The sequence below is a fragment of the Sus scrofa genome, chromosome 12 (genome assembly GCF_054392235.1).
Source record: "Sus scrofa isolate SSC_HxYL_T2T_F1_AM1 chromosome 12, Sscrofa_HxYL_maternal_Yorkshire_Landrace_v2.0, whole genome shotgun sequence".
NCBI lineage: Eukaryota > Metazoa > Chordata > Mammalia > Artiodactyla > Suidae > Sus > Sus scrofa.
The window spans coordinates 64,549,858-64,565,935 of NC_139394.1; the positions used below are offsets into that span (position 1 = coordinate 64,549,858).

The following is a 16,078-nucleotide window of genomic DNA, read 5'->3' on the forward strand; positions in this document are numbered from 1 at the left end:
TGTATTACTTGCCATTATCTCAAATACGATGTACTTACTGACGTGTCTGTCTCTTGTTTTCTTTATTTTTACTTTTTTGCTTTTTAAGGCCTTACCTCCGGCATATGGAAGTTCCCAGGCTAGGGATCAAATCAGAGCTTAGCTGCTGGCCTGCACCACAGCCACAGCAACTCAAGGATCTGAGCCACATCTGCGACCTACGCCACAGTTTATGGCAACGCCAGGTCCCTGACCCACTGAGTGAGGCCAGGGATTGAACCCCCATCCTCATGGATACTAATCGAATTCGTTTCTGCTGCGCCACAACAGGAATTCCCTCTTGTCTTCTTTAATATGAGTTCCATGAGGGCAGACTTGGTCAGTTTTGTTCAAGGCTGCATTTCCAATGCTGGAAATACAGAAGACACTATTTCTTGAATAAATGAATGGAAAAATTGCCTCTTTCAGTGCTTTCCTCTGGGGGTGTAAGAAAGGTAGGAGAAGGATTTTCATTTTTTACTGGATACTCCTATATATCATTAGATGTATTTTATCAAGAGCTTGCATCACTTTTGTATTTTAAAAAGTCAATCAGCTATTTTTTAAAAAAATCAAATGTCCAAAATTTACTATTATTTTGTCTGTTAACAGCTGCTTGAAGACAAGCCAGGTACCAGCTGACTAAGAACAACTTATGGAAGAAACATTTAACCTGGAAACTTTTATCCATTGCCCCGTGAGTTGGAAAATATTTTCATGTATATGGTTCTGTATTTGTGTTGGTCTATTTTAGCAGTAGACTATCCAGACCCAGTTTGAGGCCTGGAACCAAGGCAGCAGTGCTGGGCTGGGAGATGGGAGGAGTCTTGGCTGCAGCAAGACTTCTTGAAGTGAGAGACGTGAACTGACTGAAAAGTGAAAAAAAAAAAGTGAAATTGGAAAACAGTGGGTTGAACATCATGCAATCAGTTCCTTTAAGGCAGAACTTGCGGGAGCCTTCCAGATGGTCTCCAAGGAGATAACAGACAACTTCCTGAGCTCTTGTGACCACGGCCTCCTTCTCACAGTGGTCATAGCGTTTGGAGGACAATGTTTGGACAACACTGATACCAGGAATTTCTGAAGACAGGGAGTTCCCCTTGTGGTTCAGAGGCTTAAGAACCCAACTTGTATCCATGAGGTTGCAGGTTCAATCCCTGGCCTCACTCAGTGGGTTAAGGATCCTGTGTTGCCACAAACTGCAGGCACAGGTCACAGATGTGGCTTGGATCCAGCATTGCTGTGGCTGTGGTGTAGGCTAGCAGCTGCAGCTCTGGTTCGACCCCTAGTCTGGGAACTTCCATGTGTCGAAGGTGCAGCCCTAGAAAAAAAAAAAAAAAAAAAAGGCCTTTCTGAAGGTAAAGGTCCTCCTTAAGAGGAGTCCTGGGAGTCCCCTGGTGGTCTAGCGGTTAGAGCTCAGCGCTTTCACTGCTGTGGCTCAGGTTCAATCCCTGGTCTGGGAACTGAGATCCACAGCAAGCCATGGTAGGTGTAACATGGCCAGGACAGGAGGTGCTAGGATAAATTATAGGGGTTGGAAGAGACCTACTAGCTGGAGCGAACATCACCACTCAACTTCTCCCCCCCCCCACCCACGGCATGTGGAAGTTCTTGGCCAGGGATCAAACCTGTGCCACAGCAGCGACCTGAGCCACCAGGGAACTCCATCACCACTCAACTTCCGATGACCACAAAAAAGATGGAGCAATAAGGGCGAATATGGGATCAAGAGTATAGGAAAAAAGGAAAATCTCAAAACTTATTTCCCGGTTAATATTGTTGCACTAAGTGCAAGATCTTTCACAGAAATCACCATTTGTCCAAAGCTCCCATTTGGAGTTGGTGGGGCCTGATTGGACAAGGGAGCCATGACTTAGTTGCCCCTTCGGATTGAGGAGTGAGGACAATGTCACTAAAATGAAGGTTGAAGTTCAGTTAAGTCTCATGAGATGTACTTTCCAAAGAGGATGAAGTAGAGATTGCTGCAAAGTCTCCTCCGTCCCGTTGGGCGTGCCATCTGGCCTCTGGACAGCATGACTTTGCCGGCCCTTGGACAGGGGCTGCGTGTTGTGAACACTGCTGTGTTGTCAGTGACTTCAGACTTCCCGGAAGCCTGGGGGCGGCAATTAGAAAATATCTAGAAAGCAGGTGCAATACGTCTCCCTTCACAAGGACACTTTACTCTCCTGGAGCCACCAGGGTTAAACAGCCCCCCCCCCCCCCCGACCTGCACGCTTCTGCTCACATACACACCTTTTTCTAGTTTTTCTCACTGTCTTCAAGTGTTCCAGGCCACTTCCTCTCTCTGCCATTCTGTTGAACTGCTGCATTATCATGACTTAGCTGCTCCCCTTTGATGGACGATTAGGTCATTCCCAATTTTATTATTACAATGGCATTGTAAGCACTAGGCAGTTATTTTGTTCTAAGCACTTCACTTGTAATCCCCGTAACTACTCTGAGATGGGTGTAAATCACTTCAGGGATCGTTCTGGAAAGTAAGAGATCCCAAGAGAATTAGAGCAACAGCCGAAACCTTTTTTCCTCAAGGGATTCACAAGACTGCAGACCTGGAAAGCCTGCCAACTCATAGTGATTTGGCACAAAGGACATACAATGGTGCAAGTCCTCTTGCCCAAACCACTAGTCTTCACTTAGCTATTCAGTGGGACTGCCTTTATTTTTTAGGTTTATTAAGTGTAAAGCATAGGAAAGAACTTTTAACCCTCAAAACCCATCTTTACTAGCAAAAGGCCTAATCAGCTAGTTAAGCGTAGCAGAAAGGCTGTCCTATAAGCACTAGTTTGAGGACATCCTCAAGGGAAAGGGACCTAGTAAAACTTCATCAATTTTCTGAGTCAGAGCTGTCATTGGAGTCCAGTCCTTGGTTTGCCCCTAACAGAAACTAGGCCTTAAAACAAAAACAGAAGCAAGGACACACACACAAAGCCTTTTGGGACTGGCAGGACATAACCTTCCAATCTCACAATAAATCTGTGTTCCCTTAATTCTAAGAAAGGCTTTTTTTGGGGGGGGGGTGGGACCACAACTGCAGCATATGGAAGTTCTCAGGATTCTTTCAACTGTGAGCCACAATGAGAACTAAGTTGAGGCTTTTGAAAAGCTTCATGTCTCATTACCATCTTCCTTTCCCTTTTTTTTTTTTGGCCATTGAAGGCATAAGGAGTTCCCAGGCCAGGGATCAGATCCAAGCTGCTGTTTCGACCTAAGCTGCAGCTGCAGCAATGTTTAATCCTTAACCCAATGTGCCTGGCTGGAGATCCAGCCTGAGTTCCAGTGCGCCCAAAAGGCTGAGGATCCAGTTCCACCACAGTGGGAACTCACTCCATTGTTAACCAAAAGTTTGATATAAACTCCATTGTTACTGATAAGTTTGATAGAAGCAGCTTTTCCTGCTTTCTCGCCCTTTCCTTCTACCACTCCAAGAAGTTGAAGCATTAATTCACTAAGCCTAAAACAAAGCCCTGTCTCCAGAGTCTAACTTGAGGAAAAGTAAGTATTCCTATTTTTACATACACACATTTTTTTGGCTGCACCCACAGCATATGAAAGTTCCTGGGCCAAAGACTGAACCCACAACTGTGTTGAGCTGCTGCAAGGACACCACCAGCTCCTTAAACCCACTGCACAGGGAAAACCCCTTAATTGTTCCAACATCTTATGTTCAGGTAATCAAATGGATTTCTAGAACAAAAATTTAAGAAGCTAATGCTAGGGCAACAGTTCCTAAAATTATGGACTAAGCTTTTCTCAGGTACACCTATAATAACAGAAGTTGTTTCCAGATGTGGGGCATGCCTTTCTACACCTCTGGGTGATTCTTACCACTAATGTTGCACTTGTGGTTACAACAGCTCTAGTACCAGAATAGCTACTTCCCTAGCATAAAGTTGAGAAAACCAGGTGGGCTTCCAACTTCCTCCTCTGCTTTGCAAGCCTCTCCTCTCTCCCAGTTTTGTCTCAAGTTGAGAACCACCACTGATTTCCATTACAGAGAAGTGACTGAAGGAGAAAAAGGTTGAGAATAAAGCCTTGTAGAGTACCTTGTGCCCAGAGGTTCTTACTCCCTTAGTTTTATTCATATTGGAAATACAGTGTCTAGCACTTAGTGGCATGGGAAAACAAAAAAAGCTCGTGTAGGACTTAGATTTTTCTTACAATGAGGTAAACCTGTTATTAGGAGCCATCTTAATTGGCTAACACCAAAATCAGCAAACTGCCTCAGATAGGATACCCTTCCTAGCCTGTTAACTAGGGCTCCACTTGATTCTCCTATCAGTTCATATAAGCAAGGTTCTATTTCATTTCCTACCATTCAACACTTAACTGTAATGCCCTAAAGAGGAAACAAAAAGCTAACAGCCAAATAATCATCTTAAGACTTGAAAACAATTGAGAAGCCTTAACCAAAAATACTCTAGAAGTCTTAATTAGGTTACTATTTGAGAAACAGGCAAGTATGCTTTCCCTCAATATGCCTTCATACTCCAAAAATTTTAAATGGCTCACACTTGGAAATAGCTTTAATTACAGTAGAATCTTACCTGACTTGTAAAAAACCCTGGACAAAGGACACAGTTCGTACGCAGTGTTTAACCAAAGTCAAATGACTTAATTATGGTCACATGGACAATCTCAAAGTTGTTAGGAGCCTCTACCACTACATAATTTCCGAACAGACAACAAATACACTACCATGCAACAAAACCTTTATTAACATTTTGGACAGGTTCAGCTATTACTGAAACTGGTAATTTCTAAACTTAAATTGGGGCAAATGGCTAGAGTGCAGAGTAATGCCATCAGTGGGCATTATGAATGCAAGACTGGAGAATTAGCAGCCACCCCTCAGACGGAGGACCAGATGGAGAGTGGACTCTTTCTGGATGTTGTAATCAGAAAGAGTGCGGCCATCTTCCAGCTGCTTGCCTGCAAAGATGAGCCTCTGCTGGTCAGGGGGAATGCCTTCCTTATCCTGGATCTTGGCCTTCACATTCTCGATGGTGTCACTGGGCTCCACCTCCAGGGTGATGGTCTTGCCGGTCAAGGTCTTCACGAAGATCTGCATACCACCCCTCAGACGCAGAACCAGATGGAGAGTGGACTCTTTCTGGATGTTGTAATCAGAAAGAGTGCGGCCATCTTCCAGCTGCTTGCCTGCAAAGATGAGCCTCTGCTGGTCGGGGGGAATGCCTTCCTTATCCTGGATCTTGGCCTTCACATTCTCGATGGTGTCACTGGGCTCCACCTCCAGGGTGATGGTCTTGCCGGTCAAGGTCTTCACGAAGATCTGCATACCACCCCTCAGACGCAGAACCAGATGGAGGGTGGACTCTTTCTGGATGTTGTAATCAGAAAGAGTGCGGCCATCCTCCAGCTGCTTGCCTGCAAAGATGAGCCTCTGCTGGTCGGGGGGAATGCCCTCCTTATCCTGGATCTTGGCCTTCACATTCTCGATGGTGTCACTGGGCTCCACCTCCAGGGTGATGGTCTTGCCGGTCAGGGTCTTCACGAAGATCTGCATTTTGACCTATAGAGTTCAAGAAAACGTACTGTATCACCTCACGATGTTTCACTATTCGTATCTAACCAGTTCTTTGGAACGACCTATTACTCCAAAATGCCTTGAAGAGATTAAGGTCCCTCACAAACCTCCCCCGATTTTGACTAGACTACGCGAGAATGAAGCCACCGAACACACGATTCCTTAGTCAAGATGTCAATCAAAGCAGGGTGGAGAATAATCGCAACTGCTTGCCCAGACCAGGATCCAAATCTTTCTCAACTGCTCCAGATACTTCGTTAGGTTCGCCGCCGCCAGCCCCCAACGTCCCCCTAACCTAATGACGGTAGCATTGAAATTCCCGTTGGGAGGTGGGTGCGACACCCTCTCCACGTCAGGATTCGGAACAAGGTTTCCAGAAGCCCGGCTATACTACCTCTTTCCCACCTTCCCCCCTGGGGCAGACACGATGGAATCTCCCTCGCTTAAGTGTCCGTTGACCTCTGCGGGCGCCCGCGCCAAGCGCCCCCGCGCCCCACACGTAAACAAGGCCCGCTCTTCCGCAAAGGCCGGCGCCGCGTCAGCGCGCCTCCCCTCCCCCACCCCGCCCCGCCTGAGACCCGCCGGGTCGCCCGCCCCGGGAACCCCTCTCCACTGCTCCCCACGCTCACGGGCGAAGGCTCAGTACCTGTGAGTGAAGGCACAGACGCTGTGAAGCCAATCACACCGAATCACCTCGACCGCAACAGCGAAACCGCCAACAATGCCAGTCGCTTCTGAACGCTGCGGCTCGGCGGGGCCGAAATTTATGCAACGTCTGTTGCGTCACTCATCACGCTTGCGTAGGCGCCGTATCCGTGCGCTGCTGAAAGTAGTTCCCTCGGCCTCACCTCCGCGACGCAGCGAGGCCCCTCAGCGGAGCCCTGAATTCCTCAAACCGGAAGAAAGGATCCTAAAAAATTCAGCTCTCCTCTCTTCCAGGTTGTTCTGCTCCTCCTTTAGGAAAAGGTAGGGAAATGATCAGGCGGATGAATTCGAGTTAAGGGGATCTTCCTCGAAAGCTCTGGAAACTTCCTTGCTGCGCCGGTGCTGATTGGTGAGGCGTGGGAGGCGAGGCCGGCGCTGATTGGTGGCTCGGCTGTTGCTGGGCTCCCTCCGGGGTGGTTCAGCGCCGACGTTGCTAAGTAACTGAGTGCGCGTGCGCGGCAGAGGCGCGCCTTCGCCGGAGACGCGTACTTCCGGCGGGAGGGGGAGGAGGGGTGCTTTGCTCCCGCCACGGAGGCCCGGACCCCTCCAATATTGTTTTCGGCGAGGAGACCGCCGGCTCTGCGGCGACTTATCGAGAAAGCCACCCGGCCCGGTCAAGAGAGGTCCACGACCTGGGCGGTGATGTCTGCCCTAAAACACAAGCCTCCGCATCACACAGGCTGGTTTTTAGTTGTCTGTAGAGCAGCGTTGTTGCGCTTTAGTCACGCTTTACTGTTAGGATGCTCCGGCCTTGTCTGGGACGACGAAATCTAGACATCGTTGATGGGACACGCTGCCGGGCCCGGGGTCTGCCCGCACCGCGGAGGACCCCCCTCCCCACGTCCCTTCCGCGGAGGGTCTCCCCTCCCCCACGTCCCTTCCGCGGAGGGCCTCCCCTCCCCCACGTCCCTTCCGCGGAGGGTCTCCCTTCCCCCACCGCGGAGTCCCCGGTTCTCCCATCCCCCCAACTCGCGGGCCCTGGCCCGCTCCCCGCGCCAGGTGACCCTGTGGCTCCGGCCAAACCCGCACATCCCCTCCCTCGCTGCTGTTCAGCCTGGTAGGGAGAGAAATATGTGGATTAGGGGCCTGAAAACCCACTTGAAGAGGCAGCATTCGGGTACAAGAAATAACCAGTCTCTTTAGCGTTCCGTTACTGTGTTGGTTGTGCAAGCGACGTTAAAGGGGCGTGTTTCCCTGCGCCCCGGGTGTGGCCGCCGGTCGGCAAGGAAGGTGAGTAAGGCAGGCGTGTTTGGACCGTGAGCCCTGCAGCCCCGCGTCTGAGTCATGCAGGTGGGGTGTAAATAAACATGCCCATGGCTGTTTGTCACGTGACATCCGCCTTCCTAAGAGGTGGTCTGAAGATGTGCTCAGTAGTACGAACTAGCTAGACACCACTGCAGAAGGTCGTTAGTCAGGAAAGGACAGCATTCTTTTTTAATGACTCTACCCAGTCTCCGATGTCAGGACAAATACTGAAGAGTGCTGCCTGGGAATGTTTATTTTTTTGGGAGCTGCTGGCTCTTGGCAATCACAAAGAGAAACTATGCCCCCCAGTTCCAATCAGCGTCTCTGTTCACGTTGCTGCTGTGGTCACTGTTAACAGATTTAATAAGTTCCTCCTAACACAGCAGCTCGCCGACAGTGGGGAGGTTGGGCTCGGAAGGCTCACCGTTGCTCAGACAATGACAAGGATTGAGAGAGTTCAAATTTCTAAGCGTGTCCTTTAGAGACTGTGACATCGGATGTACTGTATGGCAGGTATGTTAGTTTCTGCCTAGACAGCTCTTAAGTTAAATTTATTACAACTTGAATGATAGGAGATAGAAATAAACAGTTGCTTTAAGATAATTTGGATTGGGAGGTAGTTAAAATGTTTGTTGTAAAAAAAAAAAGAAAAAAGAAAAAAGGCGTTCCCATCGTGGCTCAGGGGAAAGGAATCTGACTAGCATCTATGAGGATGTGGGTTGGATCCCTGGCCTCACTTGGTGAATTAAGGATCCTCCGTTGCCTTGAGCTGTGGTGTAGGCTGGCAGCTGCAGCTCTGATTTGACCCCTAGCCTGGGAACCTACATATGCCGCAGGTGCGGCACCCCCCCAAAAAAAAGACAAAAAAAATATTTATCATACAAAGTACGAATTTTTATTTTTATTAACCTAAATAGTAGTGAGTAATGAGCCTGTTTCACCAATTAGCAGCTCCTCCTGAGTCATACATGGGAATTGGTAGAATGATCTAGAATGTAGGTCTCAAGGTGTGATATGATGACTTCACTGGGAAATCTAGCAGTTGCCAGAAATAAATTAGTCACACAGTTTCCTGGTTTAATGTTTACCAAAGGTCATTTGTAGTCTCAACAAAGCAAAATGTTTTCAGAAGGGAGGCACAGCCTTCCCTGTATGATAAACAAGATGAAATTTCTATGGCCTATTTATAAATGGAACTTTTAATAATAACATCATTTCTGGTAATAAGTTGTAAAAGGTAGTTGGTAAACAAGTTAAAGAATAGAATGAAAAAACCCCAAAGATCAGGAATTTGGAAATCTGGCACAATACTTGGGGCATTGTGCTCAATGAATGTTTATTCAGTAAAGTGCAATTTGTTCATCTGGGGGGAGGGGCTACTGTGACAGCCTTAGACACTTAAAATATAAAACATTTAATATCCATAGAAAATTTTTCTTTTCCTTTTTTTTTTTGCTCTTCTGGGCTGCAACCACAGCATACGGAGGTTCCCAGGCTAGGGGCCAGATCTGAGCCGCGTCTGCAACCTACACCACAGCTCATGGCAGCTCAGGATCCTTAACCCACCGAGCAAGGCCAGGGATCAAAGCCTCAACCCCATGGTTTCTAGTCAGATTCGTTTCCACTGTGCCACGATGGAAACTCCTTTTTTTTTTTTTTGTCTAGGCAGTTCCTTTGAAAGAAACAGAGGAGTTGATTCTGAGATTCAAAGTGATTTTTTTTTCTTTTTGGGGCCAAACCTATGACATTTGTTAGTTCCTGGGACTAGGGGTGAAATCTGAGCTACAGCTGCCAGCCTATGCTATAGCCACAGCAATGTGGGATCCAAGCCACATCTGTGACCTACATCACAGCTTATGGCAACACCGGATTCTTAACCCACTGAATGAGGCCAGGGATGGAACCCATGTCCTCATGGATTCTAGTTGGGTTCTTAACCCTCAGAGCCACGATGGGAACTCCCTCAAAGTGGATGTTTTTTACTTGGCTAGATGGTAAGGCACAGTGGGTTAAAGGATCCAGTGTTGCCGCAACTGCAGTTCAGACCTGCTTCCTGACCCAGGAACTCCATATATTCCCGGGCAGCCAGAAAAGAAAAAAAAAAAATGGGATTGGTCTGTGGTTTGTTATTTCCTTATTTGGCAGTTTATCTCAACAGAAATATGAGACTAGCTCCTAATTTCTTAACAGCAGATTAGAAATTCTGATATTGAATGCCCAAATGAACACAGATCAAAATTTATATTGTCTTTATGTTGGGCCTCAAAATTACAAAAATCTGTCCATTTGAAATAGCTTCTTAAAGGTGCTCTTCCTAATAATATTACAAATACCATATAATCACCACGTAATTTTATTAAATCTTAACATATTCCTATTTTGCTTCAGCTTAAAAATTTTTGTTGTAAAAAGATGCAAAATTTACCATCTTAACGCTTTTTTTTTTTTTTTTTTTTTTTGCTTTTTAGGGCCACAGCTGGGGCATATGAAAGTTCCCAGGCTAGGGGTTGAATTGGAGCTGCAGCTGCCAGCCTACAGCACAGCCACAGCAACGCCGGGATCCAAGCCGTATCTGTGACCTATACCACCACTCACAGCAACACAGATCCTTAACCCACTGAGCGAGGCCAGGGATGAAACCCACGTCCTCATGGATCCTCATCAGGTTCGTTACCACTGAGCCACAACAGGAACTCCAGGGAAAAATTTTAAAGGCAGAGAGGAAGCAGAAAATAGAAAATCGTTGGTAAATAATGCCTTTTTTTTTTTTTTTTTTTTTTAAGAGGAGGATACCCTCCTCAGGGGAAGGAAGGGGTGTGTCCACAGATCACCTCCGAGTGCTGATCGGGGTCTTCCAGGTTGTCTGGTGAAAGGTCCCATCCCTGGGCAAGCTTGGAGCTGCTGCTGGGTTAGGTATCAAGTCTTGGTTTGCTGCCCTGGGGGCCTGTCACAGGTGCCATTTGGGGGGGTGTGGTCTCCTTTTTAACACACGCTCCTGTGGTCATTCATGTATGTTTTTGTGTGAACATGTATTTTAATTTCCCTGGGATGAATGCCCAGTAGTGTAACTCCGGGGTTATATCATAAGTATACGGTTGAGTTTTTAAGAAACTGCTAAGCTGTTTTCCAGAGGGGCTGTATTTACCCTCCCACCCCCAGTGTCTGGGAGATGCAGTTTCTCTGCATCCTCACAGCATTTGGCATTGTCGCCGTGTTTAATCTTCACTACGTAATACTGTGTAGCGATGTTTCATCATAGATTTAGTTTGTGTTTCTCTAATGATTGATGATACCGAACATAGTTTCATGTGCTTATTTGCTATGTGGATATTGTTTTTGCTGAAATGTATGTTCATGTCTTTTGCCCATTTTGTAATTGGATTGTTTGCCTTTTTACTGTTGGGTTTTGAGAGTTCTTTATATACTCTAAAACAAATTCCTAGAAGAAAATACAAACGTTTTATTCCAGTCTGTAAGCTGTCTTTTCACCTCCTTGATAGTGTCTTTTGAGGTTTGTGATTTTTATGAAGTCCCAACACCCTGCCTTCTATCCTGCTTCCCTGATCTCTTCCACAGTCACCCCCATTTCACCTCGGCAGGGAACTTGACGTCACCTAGAACTGACTGATCTCTGCTTAGATCTCAGTGTTCAACTCTCTGAGGCCCACCTCTCGCGCTTTCTACCTTGTTGACATCTCTGCAAGCCTAACACCTGCAGTTTCCCAGTTCTCGGTTTTCTCCTCTTTAGCAGGGACTTTCACAGAGCAAAATTTTAAATTTTGATGACGTCCAAATGGGTTCTTTTCTTTAATGCATTGTGCTTTTGATGTCATGTCTGAGAACTCTTCCCCCAGGGCTAGGTCTCAGGGAGCGCCTGTGTTTTCTCTGTGCATGAGTCTCTGATTCGTTTTGAGGTTTAACTGGAGGTTTTGTCACCTCTGGATGTCCACTTCCTCCATCGTCATGGAAACACTGTCTTTCCGCCATTGAATCCCTTTTGCACCTTTGTCGAAACTCCAGTTGGCTGGGTTTGTTTGGATCTGTTTTAGTTGCCTGTTTTTCTAAGGAATTCCCTTTCCTGTACTAGTCCCTTCTCTCTTCTCCTGGAGGTTAACTCAGTGCTGAATTTGATGTTTACCAACTGCAGGAACCTTTTGAAACTAACAGTATGCATTTATGTTTCCATAAATATTACGTGTTGCTGTAGACCCAGTGCTTCCCCCAGAATTCCTCTGTTGAAAACGAATCCCCAACGTGATGCGGAGCCTTTGGAGGCGATTAGGCCCTGAGAGCAGAGCCCTCAAGAGCCGGGGTTAGTGGAGTTCCCACAGTGGCTCAGCAGGTTAAAAACCTGATTAGTATCCATGAGGATGTGGGGTTGATCCCTGGCCTCACTCAGTGGGTTAATGATCCAGCATTGCCACAAGATGTGGCACAGATGTGTCTTGGATCCGATGTTGCCATGGCTCCAGTATAGGCTGGCAGCTGAAGCTCCCATTCTACCCATAGCCTGGGAACTTCCCTATGCCATAGGTGCAGCTGTATTAAAAAAAAAAAAAAAAAAAAAGACAAAAAAAGACTGGGATTGGCGCCCTTATAAAAGATCGCAGAGCCCCCTTGCCCCGTGTAAGGACACAGGAGGTGGGCCTTCACCAGACACTGATCTGTCAGCACCTTAATCTTGGACTCCCAGCCTCCAGGACTGTAACCAGTAGCCTTCTGTTGTTGATAAGCCACCCGCTCTATGGCATTCTGTTAACAGCAGCCTGAACAGACACATGTTTTATATAAATGGTGTCATTCTGCAGTTTCCTTTTTTTAATATTGTCTTTGAGATTTAGCTGTGTTGCTAAATCTACTTTAGCTGCTTCGCTGCTGTGTAGTGTCTGCTGTGTGAAGATGCTGTCATTTAACATGAGCTGTTGCTAGTTTTCACTGTTACAAACAGAACTGCTAAAAGCACTTTAAATTTTTATTTGACATTTTATTTTATTTTTAAAAATTGTGGTAAAGGACACAACTTTTCCATCCTAACCATTTTAAAGTGTCCAGTTCATTACGTACCTTCACATTATTGTGCAACCGTCACCACCATCCATTTCCAGGACTCTCTTGATCATGCAAAACTGAAACTGTACCTAGTAAACAGTAACTCCCCAGTCCATCCCGCACCTTTTCCCTGGTAACCACCACTCTACATTCTGTTTCTGTGAATTCGGCTATTCTAGGTACTTCACATAAATGGCATCATGCAGTATTTGTCCTTTTGTGTCTGGATTATTTCACTTACCATAATGTCCTCAGGGTTTATGCATACTGCAGCAGGTGTCAGAATTTCCTTCCTTTTAAAAGCTGAGTGCGAGTTCCCTGGTGGCTCAGTGGGTTAAGGATCTGGTGTTGTCACTGCTGTGGGCTCAGGTTGCTGCTGTGGTGAGAGTTTGATCCCTGACCCAGGAACTTCTGCATGCCATCGGTGTGGCCAGAAGCAATAGTCGAATAATATTCCATTCTGTGTGTATACCACACTGTATTCATCCATTCATCTGTTGATGGGCTCTTGAGTTGTTTCTGTCTTTTGGTTGTTGTGAACATGGCGTACAGATAATCTGCTTGTGGGGCCCTGCCTTCACATCTTTTGTGTATCTACTCAGAAGTTGGAATTGCTAGGTCCTGTGATAATTCTGCTTTTAATTTTCTGAGAGACTACCATACAGTTTTCCACAGCAGCCGCACCATTTTGCGTTCCCACCAGCACTGAAAGCGTTCGTACATAGCCTTACACAGATGTGTCAGGATGCCTTCAGGTGTGTATGCCTAGGAGATAGATAGCCCCAGGAGTAGAAGCGGACCGTGCACCTTAAGCTTTACTGAGCTTGGCCGAATTGCTCTCGAAGTGGGGGTGCTTGGAGTCCCTCCAGCAGTGCAGGAGCGTTCCCGCAGGGCCGTGTCCGCAGCAGCCCTCGGTGGTGTCAGACTCTTGAGGTTTGGCCGATCTGACGGGAAGGTTGAGAAAACAAGATTTACGAAGTCCTCTCAGTTCCCTTTATAAATAGAAGCCTCTTTGCTTTCGGATGGGGTTTGACTCTAGGGAGGGGACACGGCAGAGGCAGGTCTGACAGTTTGGTCGTTGGGCCGTGAGAGGCCCTTGTGCGAGGCTCTAAGGAGCCTCTGAAATGGGACTTGTGACTGGTGTTTTGGTTTTGGTTTTTGTCTTTTTAGGGCTGCCCTCAAGGCACATGGAGGTTCCCAGGCTAGGGGTCAAAGTGGAGCTGTAGCCGCCGGCCCACACCACAGCCACAGCCACAGCCACAGCCACGTCAGATCCGAGCGAGTCTGCGACCTACACCACAGCTCAGGGCAACGCCGGATCCTTAACCCACTGGCCAGGGATCGAACCCGCGTTCTCATGGATGCTAGTCGGGTTCATTAACCTGCTGAGCCACGACGGGACCTCCAGTGACGTGAGACTCTTAATGGGGGGAACGCGAGGGTGCAAATGAGTGCTGGCTTAGCTCCTACCAACAACTTGCCTTTACAGTTTTTAGTAACTTATTTTTAATTAAAGAATCGGGTGACTCTGTTACGTTTTCCACAGCTCCTTTGGGGAACCTAAGGCAGTGGGCTGCAGCAAGAAGAGCAGGAGACGGGATCCCGCATGACTTGACCGGATTCCCAGCTGGATTTCACGACAGCCCCGGGACTGTGTATTATTAACCCTAACTTCCCTCTCTGCGAAGAACAATCGTAGACCCGGCGTCTTCCTGCCTTGTCGAATTGGGAGTCCTAAATTTAGGCAGGTCATTTGGCACTGAGCCGGTAGTGAGAAAATGTCATTTACCATCGCTTTCTCTTTGCTGTTTTGCTTGATTTCCTTTGCTGTTTACAGAGCTGCCCTTGGAAAGACTGGTATTTTCTTTTCTTCCAGTACCTTTCTAGGTAATTCTCAAACTTAGTCAGTGAACCAAGAAATTGAGGCTTATCATACCAATTTCCCAACCTGTTAGAAAATTATACTAGGTATCCAGAAATAACTAGGCAATAGTAGCTATTATTGCTTGGATAAATAAATTAATCTTGCACTATTCTCTTAGACTCCAAGGAGCTATTCATTTCTTTTTCTGGTTACTATTGACTAATTCCCAATTTGTTTTTTAGGGTCCAGAATTTAATCTGAGATTTCAGTGACATTTAAAATTTTTATTTATTGTTTTTAATATTTGCTGTCAAGTGAAAAGAACAGAAGAGCTACACAAAAGATATAGATAAGTTGATGTGTTATTTTTGTTTGCTGTGCCTCATTATGGGAATTGTCTTGAAAGCAGCCCTTTGCACCTATTTTGCTGTTGTGGGGTTGGCTAGTATATCTTCTGATGGTTAGTAAATCTCTGATGCATAAAGGAATTAACTTTTTTTTAGTGATTTTTAGGGCCATGGCATATGGAGGTTCCCAGGCTAGGGGTCCAATCGGGGCTGTAGCTGCTGGCCTACACCATAGCTCATGGCAACGCCAGATCCTTAACCCACTGAGCAAGGCCAGGAGTCGAACTTGCATCCTCATGGATACCAGTCAGAGTCATTACCGCTGAACCACCATGGGAACTCCCAGGAATTTCTTTATCTCATATTCAAAATGCAGCAAAATGGGAGTTCCCTGGTGGCACAACAGATTAAGGATCTGGCATTGTCACTGCTGTGGTGCACATTCCACCCTTGCCCTGGGAACTTCCACATGGCTCAGCTATGCCCCCTCCCCCCAGAAAAGCCCCCAAATGTGGCAAACAAGCGTGTTAAGTCATCCTTTGTATCCATCAGTTCTCATGGCTGTGTATTTACCACAACAGATTTATAGTCCATTATAATTTTCTCCAAGACGCTGTTGCTGGGCACTGTGGGTTCCTGATGTTTGAATGTTGAGCCAAGAGGAAGGATAGGTCTGTTGGTTTATTCACTCATTCAGCAGACACATGTCCGGCAACCTCTGGGCTTGGGGGGCATTGGGATTGCTGATGGGGAAAGGACGGGCACCCCACCCAAGGGGCATCATGGTCTTATTGCCAGTAAGGGGGTGGTTTTGATGCTGAGAGTATTTATCCTAGAGAGTTGTTGAAGGATTCAGTGAGTTAATTCACTCAAAGGTTGAGACGAAAGCCCAGCACAGAGGGAGCGCTTGCTAAATGCCAGCTGCTGTTGTCAATCTTGAAAGGCAAAAGGAACCTAGTGGTTAAAGTACAAACTGGACTGGACTGAGATCCTGACTCTGCCAGTCACTCACTGTGTAACCGTGGGCAAATTGCTTAATTTCTCTGGGCCGCACTCTGGGCCCAGAGATAGGGCAGGGATGGTAATAATTAAGTAAACCCTTGCTCAGGGGGCTTTGAGCGTTGCATGTACCTGCCTTGCACGGTTGAATTTGCACGGGTCGAGTACTTAGAGCAGTTTCTGGCATGTAGGATGCACCCAGTGAGTGTTAACTGCCTGAAAGTGGAGACGTGCATAGGCTTCTGCAGAGGCACAGAGCATGAAGGCGCCATCTCGCTGCCTGGA

The 16,078-nt window shown here is 46.8% G+C and overlaps 2 protein-coding genes and 1 long non-coding RNA gene across 3 annotated transcripts in view; 2 read left to right on the forward strand and 1 right to left on the reverse strand.

Moving 5' to 3' along the window:
- Window positions 1–4,757: 4,757 nt before the first annotated feature.
- On the reverse strand, window positions 4,758–6,310 carry UBB (ubiquitin B). Its single transcript, NM_001105309.1, is given in 2 exon segments — window positions 4,758–5,569; window positions 6,231–6,310. A coding segment is annotated over 1 exon segment (690 nt). The 5' UTR covers window positions 5,564–5,569; window positions 6,231–6,310; the 3' UTR covers window positions 4,758–4,873.
- CENPV (centromere protein V) overlaps window positions 5,417–16,078 on the forward strand; it is a 43,990-nt gene continuing 33,328 nt past the window's right edge. Inside the window, exon 1 of the mRNA XM_084986469.1 lies at window positions 5,417–6,550. Coding sequence (XP_084842595.1) covers window positions 6,306–6,550 — 245 coding nt within the window. The 5' untranslated portion in view covers window positions 5,417–6,305. The remainder of the gene's footprint in view (window positions 6,551–16,078) is intronic.
- On the forward strand, window positions 7,538–14,618 carry LOC102164714 (uncharacterized). The gene is made up of 2 exons (XR_014822085.1): window positions 7,538–8,047; window positions 14,130–14,618. It is a non-coding gene; the product is annotated as an uncharacterized LOC102164714 (long non-coding RNA).